The sequence below is a fragment of the Lepidochelys kempii genome, chromosome 8 (genome assembly GCF_965140285.1).
Source record: "Lepidochelys kempii isolate rLepKem1 chromosome 8, rLepKem1.hap1, whole genome shotgun sequence".
NCBI classification, from domain to species: domain Eukaryota; kingdom Metazoa; phylum Chordata; order Testudines; family Cheloniidae; genus Lepidochelys; species Lepidochelys kempii.
In genome coordinates, this window is record NC_136387.1 from 8,078,194 (window position 1) to 8,091,635 (window position 13,442).

Consider the following 13,442-nt stretch of genomic DNA (forward strand, 5'->3'; position numbering starts at 1 on the left):
AAAGCCCCTGGCGGGCTGGGCCAGGCCGGTTTCTTTACCTGCCGCGTCCGCAGGTTCGGCTGATCGCGGCTCCCACTGGCTGTGGTTCGCCGCCGCAGGCCAATGGGGGCTGCGGGAAGCAGCAGCCAGCACATCCCTCGGCTTGCATCGCTTCCTGCAGCCCCCATTGGCCTGCGGCGGCGAACCACAGCCAGTGGGAGCCGCGATCAGCCGAACCTGCGGACGCAGCAGGTAAACAAACTGGCCTGGCCCAGCCCGCTAGGGGTTTTCCCTGAACAAGCAGCGTCCCAAGTTTGGGAAACACTGTCTTAGACTAAAAGAAAAGTTCCTATCATTATTAATTCCAATGAAAAAAAACTTTTAAATACAAATATTCTTCTGTAACGTTTGTAACGTAACCATTGCAGCATTCTGCTAGTGCTCAAGAATTTGGAAGTGAACCTAGTCTATTTAGATCATCCAAAAACAAAGCAAGAAAGCAGACAAATTACACTAAAAATGATTTAAAAATTCTCTCATTTTGAATAGTTTAAAGGTTAGGAATTTTTAATGTATTTTTGCACCGGTAAGGAATTTTTAATATACTTTTTTAGCCTGACAGGTTCTTTTGAAGGTTGAGGTGAGGATACAGAAGTGTTGAAAACGGATGTAATGAAAGACATGTAGAGCTTTGTGCTGCATTTATACACTATGTCCTCTGGCTCAGAGAATGAGATCTCCTCAACCGAGAGAGAAAGAGACTGTAAGTTACTATATTACCCCAGTCTTCAACTCACTTCAACTCTGGCAGATTTTTAACACTAGTTGCTATATCTGATGCTTCTGGACAAAGTTTCTCCACCAGCTCCAGAGGACCAAAAAATGACTTATTCTGTCCAATAAAACTCTTCTTGGCTAAAAGGGAAGAAATACAGTGGTGTTAAAAAGCAAGAAAATGACAAACTTCCTCCTTCAACTCCACAATCACAAATGGTATAAAAAGAAGAGACCCTTAAAATGTACTCCATCTTACAGGCTCTCAGTATGTACACTAAGTTCATTGCTCAGTCAGGAGATGACAGAGACCCGATAGAGAGCATATAAGAATGTAAACAGATAATGTAGTTGATCCTAGCTGTACCCCAATATTTCTCCACAGATTTTTTTTTTAAATATTAACATTTTACATTGTAATATGATCTCAAACCACACTAAGGCAAATCTGAATGGATTTCTATTGCCTTTCAACATTCCTATGATTTCAGCAAAACTCATTTAAGAATGAACTATGGTGCTCACCTTTTAGCCCATGCTTTAGACAGTGTTCCATCACCACAAAGAACTGTTGCAAAGGAGGAAAGTCAGAATCCAGAGTCCTACCCAGGCTCAGGGCTGACTGGATCAAGACTTTGATACTGAGCTTCATCATATTCATCAAGTTTGAACGCTCTTCCATTGTGTGGCATTTAACAGCTAAAAAGTTTTAGGAGAAAAAAACCGAATGAAAGCATACAGGCTTGTTTGTCTTTAAGATAACATTGAGAAAGATAGTGCCCAGGTATAGTTTTCAACTCTCAGCCTCCCAAGGCCTGAATGTGTAACACTGTATTTTTAAATATATGTTAGACATAAAACATAAAGGCACAGCAGAAAGAAAATCTATTCATAGGAAGAATACTGACTGACTGACCGACCAGAGGTTAATTTAGGTGCCATGTGTGGAGTATTATGTGATTTCAGATTCAAGAATCAACATATCAGATTCAAATTTACAATAAAATTTACAATAAAAAGTGTTGACTGTGAAATGACTGAGATGTAGCTCTAACAAGAAACACTTTGTAATGAGGTACAGTTATGAGGTATATGGGTAACAACCAGACTGAAGGGTGCTTCTGTCACTGTCTAGATTCAGGCTGACTCCACTAGACTGTACTTTGATTCCCAAGGCCCTAAGCTATTGCAACAAGCCACACATGCTGAAACTCCATCCTACTCCTTCACTAAGAGAGTGGGGAACATTGTTACATAATAACTTCATCCTATATCAGAGGGGTAGCCTGTTAGTCTGTATCCACAAAAACAATGAGGAGTTCAGTGGCACCTTAAAGGCTAACAGATTTATTTAGGCATAAGCTTTTGTGGGTAAAAAACCCACTTCTTCAGATGCAACTTCATCCTATTCCCATCCCTCCATCAAAGGGGTAGTTAGGGCTGGCTGTAAACACAAGCAAACAACTTGTGGCCCTGAATGTCTAATGACAAGATCTTGCAGTGGGTCTGAAGAGAAACCCCATGCCCTGGGTAACCCTGTAGTAGGGTTCCTTGGGTTCCCACAATTAATACCCATCTTGCAAACTTAGGAGAGAAACAGCCAAGTGAAATAACTGGCACTCTGCCTAACTTGAAGGGGTCCCCTCCACAGCCTCCTGTTCCCTCTGCTCCACAACCCAATTGCCTCTTGTCCTTCCCAATGGGGATTCTCTCCAGGGCCTTCTGCCCCCTAGCACTATTCCCCTCAGGAGAGACCATCATTACATCCCTGCCCCCAACACTATCCTCCCCCAGTAGAGCCCCCATGGTCCCCTGCCCCCAACGTTATTCCCCCAACTGGGACCCCCATATCTCCTGCTCCCCAGCACTCTGCCCCCTTTGGGAGCTCTCCCATTACCTCCTGTTTGCCTACCCCTGTGGCCTCCTGTCCCCACAACCCCTAAGCAGACTGAGGTCACAGGAATGGCCCCAGGCCGAGACCCCACCGACCTCTCACCCTCTCCAGCGCTGCCAGGCACCCAGCTGCCCCGCCGCTCCTAATACAGGCCACTGATTGGGCGACGGAGGCCCATCATTAACGTCCCATCCAAGCCAATCAGGGTGCAGGGGCCACAAACGCCGCTTCCAATTGGCTGCACGTTCAGACAGTCCCCTCGCACGTTCCCATTGGGTGCGAGAGCCTTCGCTACCTGCCCTCCTCGATCCTCATTGGCTCGAAAGAGAGGACCGAGGGAGCTGAGAGACTGGATATAGAAACCACCCAAAGGAGGGCTCGCGCCGGGGACTCTCGCGAGTTAGCACAGGGAGAACGAGAGGGGCGGGAGGAGACAGCCGCCATCTTAGACGGGGCTGCTGGTACGTGTGAGGGAGGCCTGCCCCTCCCCTCGCCTCCAGTAAGCCACTGTCCGTCTAGGTCACGCGACCGTTTCACAGCTCGACCTGCAGCGACAAAACCTCCCGCTGCGCTCCCCGGTTCCAGTGCGGGGGGACGCTAAAAAACCCCCATCGCTCCATTAACTCCCCCTCATGCGGTCGGTGGGTGGGAGGACGCTGCCTACCCCCGCTAGCCCTTGACTCACTGTCGGGGGGGCTGCCTACCCCATCTCTCCCATTAGTCCTCCCTCTCTTAGGTGTGTGGGATGCTGCCTACTCCTGTACTAGCCCTTCCTTATCCAGTGCGTGAGTGGGGGCGCTGCCTACTCCTATCTCTCCTAATAGTCCCCCTCCTGATCCCAATGGGGGTGCTGCCTACACCCCCATTAAGTCCCCTCCCACACCTGATTCATGTGGGAGCGGTACCTACCTGCCACATCCCGACTTCCAGCAGTGACACCTCATTCCCAGGAGCGTGCAGCTGCCTATCTGCCGCAGTCTCCTTCCTTCATTCCTCAGCCTGCAACACCCTTGCTCTTGTCAGCGTGGACAAAACAACCTCACATGTGGTACTTCGTGATAACAGACATCACAGTGGTGAGGAGGATTATTGTTTATGCCACATCTAAAATGCTCAGAGCAAATCTAAAAATAGGAAATCCATTTAAGGCATCAACAACCAGATCCACCTCAGCTCACAGGAGCAGCTCTTATTATTACCATTGAAATAATACTACGCACATGCCGATGAATCACAACACACTCCTTCCCAACAGGCAGCACAATGCATGCATCAAATTCCTCAAAATCACACACTCAAACGCACATGCTGAACTCTGATGTCAGATATTTTTAGGTAACAGATTTCAGATATATAGGATTAATTCCTATATTCATAGGAAGAATAGAATTCTATTCCTATAATCATAGGAAGAATATAGGAAGAATATAGGATTAATCTTGCTGAGATTGCAGGTAAACTTGTGTGTGGTTTTTAGGAATCTGATGCATACATAGTGTCTGGTTGCACAATAGAAGTGAAAAGAAAGTTGATTGTGGAGCTGAGGAATTAATGGCTTTGTTTAGGTGTTATGTTTCAATAGTAATGTATTTATATTGAAGTTGTTGGGATGATTTCCTAGATCTGAGTTTTTATTAAAAGGAAATATACTTTTGCAACTCTAACTCTAAGACCTGGTCTACATCTAAAGTTGCATTCGTTTAGCTAAAAGTGTAATTTTAAATGGATTTAGGTAAGGCGGTGCAGCTTTGTGCATAGGCACTTTAAATAGATTTAAACCTGACATATTGACTAAGTTGCACCTGCAACTTAATGCAAGTTAAACAAATAAGTCACTTTTCAACTGATATCAAAGTGTCTGTGTTGGGGTTTGCATAAATTTAACTAAATTGTTTTAAACATTATTTAAGTTAAGCCAGTGCAGCTTCTGTGTTTAGAAAAACCTCCAGTTAATATTTGTGTGTCTGTATATACACATGATAAAAATTATATTTAAAGGAACATGAAGGTTGTAAAGTCAAGCATTCAAGAGCTAGGAAATGCCAGAAATACAGTTGCCTGTGCAACCATAAGTTGACCCTCTTGTGCATATGCATTGTGATACAGTCCAGTTATATTACATGATCACACCTGTTGTTTCCATAGGAGTCCTGCCTCATTCAGTGCACAGTACAGATGGTGCTCACTGAATGAGCAGCTATTCAATATTTTGTTTTAGCCTCATTGTGTGGTCCTGTGCCTTGTTTACTGCACACTATTCAAACTCTGCTGTGAATACAGAATTCGTTTCCTCACAGGCATTCTATAATACTCATCACTATAGTATTGGCAGGGCCAAATTAATGCATAGGCAAACTAGGCCCAGATTCATGGGGGAGCCCAAAATGGGGTCAAATTTGCAACCTTACATACAGGGTCAAAGTGCCACTCAGGGCAGGTCTATACTACAGCAGGGATCCACGCTCTGAGATCGATCCACTGACGGTCAATTTAGTGGGTTGAGTAAAGACATGCCAAATTGACTGCAGATCGCTCCGCAGTCGACTCCTGTACTCTACTTCCCCCCCGCCCCGATGAGAAGAGTAAGGTAAGTTGATGGAAGAAAATCTCCCGTCAACCCCCTGCAATAACTCGACCTAAGGTATGTCGACTCCAGCTAGGTTATTCACGTAGCTGGAGTTGCATAGCGTAGGTCGACTTACTGCGGTAGTGTAGACAGCCTCAGGTTTGGCCCAGCCGCCTCTGCATCGTGATGGAGGGGGCAGCCGGGCCAAATTTGAGTGAGTGGTGTTGGGACCCTATTCCCCAGGTTGCAATGCTACTCACTCAAATTGGGCCTGGCTGCTCCACCGTCATGGTGAGCAGTGCCCCAAGAAGCTCGAGGATAAGCAGATGGTCTGGTAGATCCACAGCATTGCCAGCCTGGCCATGGTGAGTGTACTGTACAGCTGTTTGTTGTTCATGTTATAAGGTAAGGACCCAGAAGTGCATGTTTGCCTATGGCCCAGTAATGGGTTAATCTGATCCTGGGTATCAGAGTGCTTCACAGACAAGGAATAGTCAGTTGCACATTTACAAAATGGGAAATGATTGCCTAGAAGGAGTACTGCAGAAAGAGATCTGGGGGTCATGGTGGATCACAATCACAAGCTAAATATTAGTCAATAATGTTTCACTCTTGCAAAAAAAACAGAGATGTATTAGCAGGAGTGTTCTAAGCAAGACACTATAAGTAATTCTTCTGCTCTACTCTGAGTTGATTAGGCCTCAACTGGAGTATTGTGTCCAGTTCTGGGTGCCACATTTCAGGGAAGATGTGGACAAATTGGAGAAAAGCAAGAGAAGAGCAACAAAAATGTTTAAAGGTCTAGAAAACATGACCTGTGAGGGAAGATTGAAAAAAATTGGGATTGTTTTGTCTGGAGAAAAGACGACAGAGGGGACATATAATTTTTCAAGTACATAAAAGGTTGTTACAAGGAGGAGGAAGAAAAATTGTTCTCCTTAACTTCTGAGGATAGGACAAGAAGCAATGGACTTAAATTGCAGCAAAGGGCAGTTTAAGTTGGACATTAGGGAAAAACTTCATACTGTCAAGGTAGTTAAGCACTGGAATAAATTGCCTAGGGAGGTTATGGAATCTCCATCACTGCAGATTTTTAAAAGCAGGTTAGACCTGTCAGGGATGGTCTAGATCAGTGCTACTCAAAGTGGTGGTCCGCGGACCGGTTCCGGTCCACGAGCCATCGGCTGCCGGTCTGCGCGCACACTGGGGAAAAGAATTGCCAGTCCCCCACATCAGATAGTATTATCTAGACCAGTGCTTCTCAAGCAAAGTCCTGCCATGAGTGCAGGCAACTGGACTAGATGACCACTCGAGGTCTCTTCAGTCCTATGATTCTCTGATTCACGAATTTATATTCAAAACGCTTCTGTGAAGTGAGGTGGTATTATCACCCTCATTTCACAAATGGGGAGCTGAGGCCAAGAAAGAGTCCACTAATTTCAGGGCCCAATTTGCCCGATTTTTTAGAGTACTTAGCGAATGGTAACGTTTTATATGTTCAAACACAGCTCCCATTGACGTCAGTTGCAGCTGTGAGTGCTCTGCACTTCTGCAGATCAGATCCCAGTATCTCAAGTTGGAAACCAAGAAAATGAGGGACACAATTAGTGACCACCTCTGAAAGAAATCTGATTGAAATGACTTGCCCAGCATTGCATAGGAACTCCATGGCAGAGGCAGGAGTAGAATCTAGTTATTCAGGGCAACTTTCAATTTTCTTAACAATGAAAGCATCATTTTTCTTCTTGCAATCCCTTCCTCATTCACTACATACTGTGCAGCTTCTGCAACAAATGAGGCAGGGGACGTACAGACAAGTCTCCTTCACTGCACACAACCCTGATTCCTCTCCAGAGCAGGTTCATGCTGTGCAATGAACAAGGCATGCATCCTGCTAAACCAGTCAATCTCCCTGCTCTCTCTCTCCTCCTCCTCCCCCCCCCCACCACCCAAAAGTCTGGTTCTTGTTCTCTTTGCATTGGATTCAGGCAGCTTCCTCCTCCTCTGCCTGGGTGTCAACATGGGGGCATTGAGAGCACAGGAGAAAGTCTCATGGTGGCTCTCCATATTTGTATTTGGCGTCACAGTAGCCATGAGGAGTGATTGGAGGGAAAATCCTGATCAGACCTGCTGGCTTGGCTGTAGCATACTCTCTGCAGATAGAATCTTTGGAGAATTTATCTGCCAAACTCTTACAAGTCTTTGACCATGTGTGAATTGTGATTTTTCAAAGGCTTGTAATTAATCAAGTTTGGGCAGTTTTTCAGGGGGACAGCAAAAAGTATATCCCTGACACCAGAATAAGGGTCAGATTTCGAGGGCTTGCTCCCATGGATGGGAATGCTAGGGCTTCGCAGAGATTTATAATTTTTTTTTTTTAACCATGGACTATAAGCCCCTGTTTTTTCCCTGATCATGTTCTCCAAAATGGATGAACCATTTTCGCTTAAGTTCCTCCAAAATGTTTCAGCCTGAAGCAGAGACCTGGCATGGGAAATTTCAACCCAAATGATTAAAGTTTGGCAAAGTTACAAGCAATTGAAAACAGAGTCTTATAATGGGAAGTGCTGGGCAACCTTAACTATAGGCAGTGCTACCAGCCCCATCTGTAATATTTACAGAGTGCCAGTTTGTATAGCGCTGTAACAGAGAGAATGTACCAAAATAAACAGGAACCTGCTTGGAGTGACTAACAGAAGTTGGCCCAATAAAAGATAAACTACCTCATCCAGCCTTGTCTCAAACAGAAAACACACAGGATAGCACGATTGGGTTATAGCCAGAATGGAGCATAGAATAATTTACATATACTACACATATTTAGAGGTACTTATGAATTAATAGTTCTCGTTTTGTTTGAAGTTTTAAACTTGAGCTGTTTGAGTTACACTGGATAAGGAAAAAAAAATCCAACATAAAGGTATCCCATCCCCTTGTTTAGCATAGCAAAAGCAGCCAGAACAGATTTTGCTTCAGTCTTTTGTAGTCTGACTTTGGGTTTAGTCAAAGTGAAAAGTTTCTGACCAAAATATTTTTAAAAGTTTGGAATGACTGAGAAAGAGGGAGTTTAAGATGAAAGTACATTCCCTCACAACAATGTAATGAAACAAATAACCCACCTTGGGACTGAGGTCTATTGCTGTACAATTATCAAATGTTAGTTACACTGGAGTTGAGTAACATACCAGTAAACTTCTCTTTTTAGGGCTTTATAAATAAACCCAAATACACATTGCAAGAGAAAATTTGAATATTGTTCAATTGCAATATTGTTCTTTGCACTTCTGAAGTATCAAAATATCTAGTCTATTGCCTCCTGCCCCTTCTGATCTATCTATAAATGGCCCTGGAACCATTAACAGATGGCCAAATTCAGAACTGGTGTAAGTGAGAAACTCCATTGGCCGAAGGTCACTGGAGGACAAACCTAAATGCTTAGTAGTTACTACAGTAAATTAATTACTGTGCTTTCTATTTATTTGCATGTTCTAAATATCATCAGGATGGCATAAAAAAGCAGACTATTTGCCTCACATCATGACAATGGAATTCACTTGGCTCATTGTGTGAGGTAAGTAATTTGATGCAACTACAAAATACCCAGTTTACTAAACAAACCAATAGATATCAAAATACATAATTTACACAATTTAAGATCCACAATAGGACATTTTTTAAAAAAGGAAACAAAAACTAGATTAAAATAAGAGTTAATTACCAAAGAATCCCACAAAAGCAAGGAGTCATAGAATTTAAGGTCAGAAGGAACTATCAGATCATCTTGTCTAATCTGTATATCACAGGCCACCAACACCCAAAATTAGACTGAAGTATTTACAGCTCACAGGAAACTAATCTATTATGTGCCACAGGGAAACACTAGGAGGGACTGAGGTGTACAAATGCCCAGGGCCTCTGCAAAGGCAGGGAACTGATTCAGATATACCCAGTTGATCCTGGCAAGTAGCCCACACCCCATGCAACAGATGAAGGCAACCCCCCCCCACAAGGTCACTTCTCAAAAAGGAAATCAGATTAGTTGTGGCACTGTCTACTTTTGGTAAAATGTTGTATAACATCCATGAATTTAATTACTCTTTCCTTCACAATTTGTTCTAAAACCTTGCGTACTACTGAGATCAGATTAACCTGTCTGTAATTGCCTGGATCACTTCCCGCCCCACTTTCTTAAATATACATATGGCTTTAGCTATTTTACAGTCATATGGTACTATCCCCGAATAGACAGAATTATTAAAAATCCTTGTTATCCGATTAGCAATCTCCTATGCCAATTCTTTCAGTATTTTAGGTGCATTCAGCTCTATTTTTTTGTTCAGCCTCAGATGTGGTAATATTTCTATACACTTTCCATATCCCAGTCCAACCCTGGGGTTTTACAACAGACCCTAACACTATCCCAACAGAACGTCTTTCATGATCCTTCTCTAATGATTTTGACCCAAATAGATTCAGTTTTGTTCATACTATCACTTAGTAGTTCTTTATAGTTTACCAGATCATTGATGTACAAAGCTACCCCACCACCTTTACCTTTATTTCTGACTCTCCTAAACAGCATATATCCTTCAGTACTTTTACTTCAATCATAAGTGCTATTTCACAGTGTTTCTGTAGTCCCTATAATGTCTGGTTTGACCTTCTGCATCAGTAATTCCAGTTCCTCCATTTTATTGGCAAGACTTATAGCACTCATGTACAAGGATATGAGTTTCCTTCAGACCTCACCCAGTTTTCCAGCTGAAAATGCAGTGACATTTAAAAATGTCACATCTTTGTATATTGCCAAATTAATCATGGGTACTTGCTCTTCATGCAGCAAATCTGTGAAGATCTCAAATGTGTGTGGCTGAATTTACAGGAGTTGTAGGGCTGCCACACTTTAATACTATGGAGGCATCCCTTTAATTTCATTACAGTGCTCTCTAGTAGTGGCATATACAATTTTAATAACTACACAAACATACAGCAATTCACTTAATATGCATGGGATCATATACATGCATCAAAGGAATATATTTTATAGCTTTGATTGTTTTTTGTTTATTTACAATCCTTTATGCCTCTCAGAGGCTCTCCAAGTGCTTTACTAAGGTATGTGTGTATTATCACTATTATACAGATGGGGAAACTGAGGCATGGGGAGGTTAGAGGGACATTCAACTTTCAGTGTTGTCTGTTATTTTTGCAAGTAAAATCTGATTATTATTGAAAAACTAGAGGAAAATTCTAGTCTGTTTTTCAGTTTACTGTGCACTTGACAGAACTTTGTGTGTTCATGTTCACTGTTTCCCCCGTATAGTCAGTTCCCTCTGTGCACACTGAAAGGGAAGGGAAGATATTTAAAAAAAAGCTAAATGTGATTATAAAGCTATAACATAGGGGCAGCTGTACTGCCTGAAATCACTTAACTCATATTTTGAAAATGATTAGATTTCAAGTTGATGTTTCTAAGTGACTTTTCCAGGGTTATGAAGGAATTCAGTCAGGAACACACTATACTATGTGTGTTTGGAGGGTGTGCATGTCCAGATTTGGGAGCAGAGGAAATCATAATATATGGCTCTCCCCTTTCCACTGGGAAAATTGCTCTGCCACCTCTGCAGCACCATTCACTTCCCTTCTCCTCCACTATATCTTGTGAAGGGCGCTCCACATAGGTTGGGAAAGGCTGGAATGGTGGTGGTGGGTAAAATGGGGGCAGGAATGCATATCATCTCCCGTCTGGCCCTGTGGAAATTCAGAATAATTTACAATACAGCCTGGGGATTTATTCTTTTTGCCATGGAGCTCCCATCTCAGTGGGGAAATCCTCTTTGTGGGCTGTGAGGGTGGGGTAGAATTCAAAGGCCGCTTCATTGCAGCCACACTGCCAGGAACCAAAAGGGGTGTAGAAGAGGCAAGAGCTGCTGCAGGAACATGCAACTGCCATTGAAATGGTCTTAGTCTTCTGTGGTCTCCCCTCCAGGAACTACAAGTGTTCTAGCCAGGCCATGCACCCTATACCACATGGGTTGGAGTGAGAGGGGCAAACTCACACCAAGCTCCTCCCAGTGGAATGATGCGGGGTTGGGCGGAGGGGAATTCCTTTTCCTTCTCTTGGAGGGTGCAATCTGAGTCCAGGTCTAGTGGCTTGACATTATGATATACTGAGATTTATTTGCTGATTAGAAGTAGACATTTAATTATTAGTTTTCCACATGCAAATCACTCCTGTATTATATCTTCATGGACATACACACACACTGAGAGCATTGAGGAAAGGCGTACTTCTGGCACCTTAGAGACTAACAAATTTATTTGAGCATAAGCTTTCGTGAGCTACAGCACTGAGTATCTTGTTGCTGCTACACAGAAACTATTATTCTTATTCTTGCTATTTTTTTTGTAGAATCTTCATTAGGCACCTATTAAAGTCTGAGAAATGCCTTTGTTGTAAGACTCCCAGCTCCTGATCTTTGTGGAAGTAGTTAATGTGTAACATGAAATCGAACTACTTCAGAATATTTTGATCAGACCCAATAACTTTTGCACTGTTCATTCCAGATTTCTCTCTCTCCTTGTCCCTCCTCCCATGTTTCCTCTTCTGCTTTTCTCTTCCTTTTCCCTTGTTTCCTTTTCTAGCAATCCTTTCCTGTCTGGTTGTTTGTCAATAAAACGTTTGCCTTTAGGTGGGACCTGAACTGTGCTATGTCAGCTCACCTGGGGATAGAGGTTTCAGTAAGTACAATAGACCATGACATGCAATGATAGGGTAACTTCAGAATCTGATACCTCAATATAGAACTCGTGCATAAAAGAGGGGCCAGCCCCATTAGAGGATGTAGACAGAGCCTTCATGTCCTGTCTTTCTCCCCCATGCCTGGCACTATTTAGTCTCCTTCAAGTTGATGTTCCATTTAGTCATTTATCTGGCATTTTTTTTTGGAAGACTTACCAGAAACACTTTAGCTAATGTATGCAGCAATACACACTACATAGAAGGTGACATCCTAACCCTGCTGAAATCAATGGCAAAACTCCCATAGATTCAGTGGGGCCAGGATTATACTAATTAAGCAGATTTAAGCTCCTAAAAGGACATCCATAAATGTTTGCTAATAAAATTATTTATCATGTAGAAAAAGATTCTTAAGAGAAACTGAATAGTTTAATATCTTGTTATTCAATATTAGAACTCTGTTGCACAATTGCTTCCTGATGTTTCATTACTATGTGTGTGTCAGAGAGACTGTGAAAGTCATATGACTGGTAAACAATATATAGTTTCCTTGTCCCAGTCAGCCCACCTATAAATAAATAAAGAGACCATTCTAGATACTGATGCAGTCATGCTACATCTAAGCTGAACTTTTCTGGGAAATAAAAATGTAATGCACAAAAATTAAAAGCTAGCCTCCCCAAAATATCAAAAAGTTATGCTTTCCCTGATAATGTAAAAGTTTGCTGAGATTTGTTCTCTGGATTCATAAGTACTTTGTAGAAATCATTACAGTATCCACAGGAGATAGGTTTTTAATAAATGCAAAATAATAATAATGTATCTGACACTAAAACATGCCACTTGCAGGCTATAACTAACTTATTTGTACAGGGTATAAGAAAGTTTACTGAATAAACATAACCATACTTGTTTTTGCTGTGTTGTCATTGCTGACTGGTTTGGGTACGAGTCCTACCAAAGCTGCAGACTTCAGAGCGTTGCCATAGCTCACTGCTAAGTTTTCTGAAGCTTTCTTGGCCAGTGAAAAGATGGGAGCAGACCATCCTGATTCTTCAACAGTTTTCTCTTTCCCTTCATTTTTGAGCTCAGTTATATTAGGAATCAGGTTTCTGTCAATGATTTCAAAATCCTCTTTCCGTTCCACAGCAGATGCATTGCAACTCTCTCCTTCAGCCATCTTTAAAATGTCATATGACACTAGTCATGAGCAATCGAGTTAAGCAGAAACTCTCTGCCCCGTCTTCCAACTTGTAGTTGGTAGGAGTTATATGAAATAAAAGGTGTGCTCTGAGTGATCGAACAACAACCACTTGCATGAGCAAACATGTCAGATACCGAAACCCCTGTGATTGTGGACATTTTGCCTTGCATGCTTCAAATTATACACACAGCTATATATTTTCTGGTTACTGATTAATTACAACAAACGATATCCCTTTAGGTATTGTGCAGTGAATGTCCTTTTGTATTATTTCCAATTGTTA

General features: G+C 42.4%; 1 protein-coding gene across 6 annotated transcripts in view; it reads right to left on the reverse strand.

Annotated features, from left to right (window-relative positions):
- The window catches only part of RUFY1 (RUN and FYVE domain containing 1), a 31,935-nt gene extending 18,778 nt beyond the window's left edge, over positions 1-13,157 (reverse strand). For 2 of the 6 annotated variants that reach the window (XM_073355381.2, XM_073355380.2), the window contains exons 1-3: positions 12,865-13,157; positions 1,279-1,452; positions 777-894 (exon numbers count right to left, since the gene is read on the reverse strand). In XM_073355381.2, the coding sequence (XP_073211482.2) occupies positions 777-894; positions 1,279-1,452; positions 12,865-13,135 (563 nt within the window). In that variant the 5' untranslated portion in view covers positions 13,136-13,157. Of the gene's footprint in view, positions 1-776; positions 895-1,278; positions 1,453-2,742; positions 2,824-3,556; positions 3,777-12,864 lie in introns of those variants that run through there. The other 4 variants (XM_073355383.2, XM_073355386.2, XM_073355384.2 and 1 more) reach the window with 4 other exon arrangements.
- Positions 13,158-13,442: the final 285 nt, after the last annotated feature.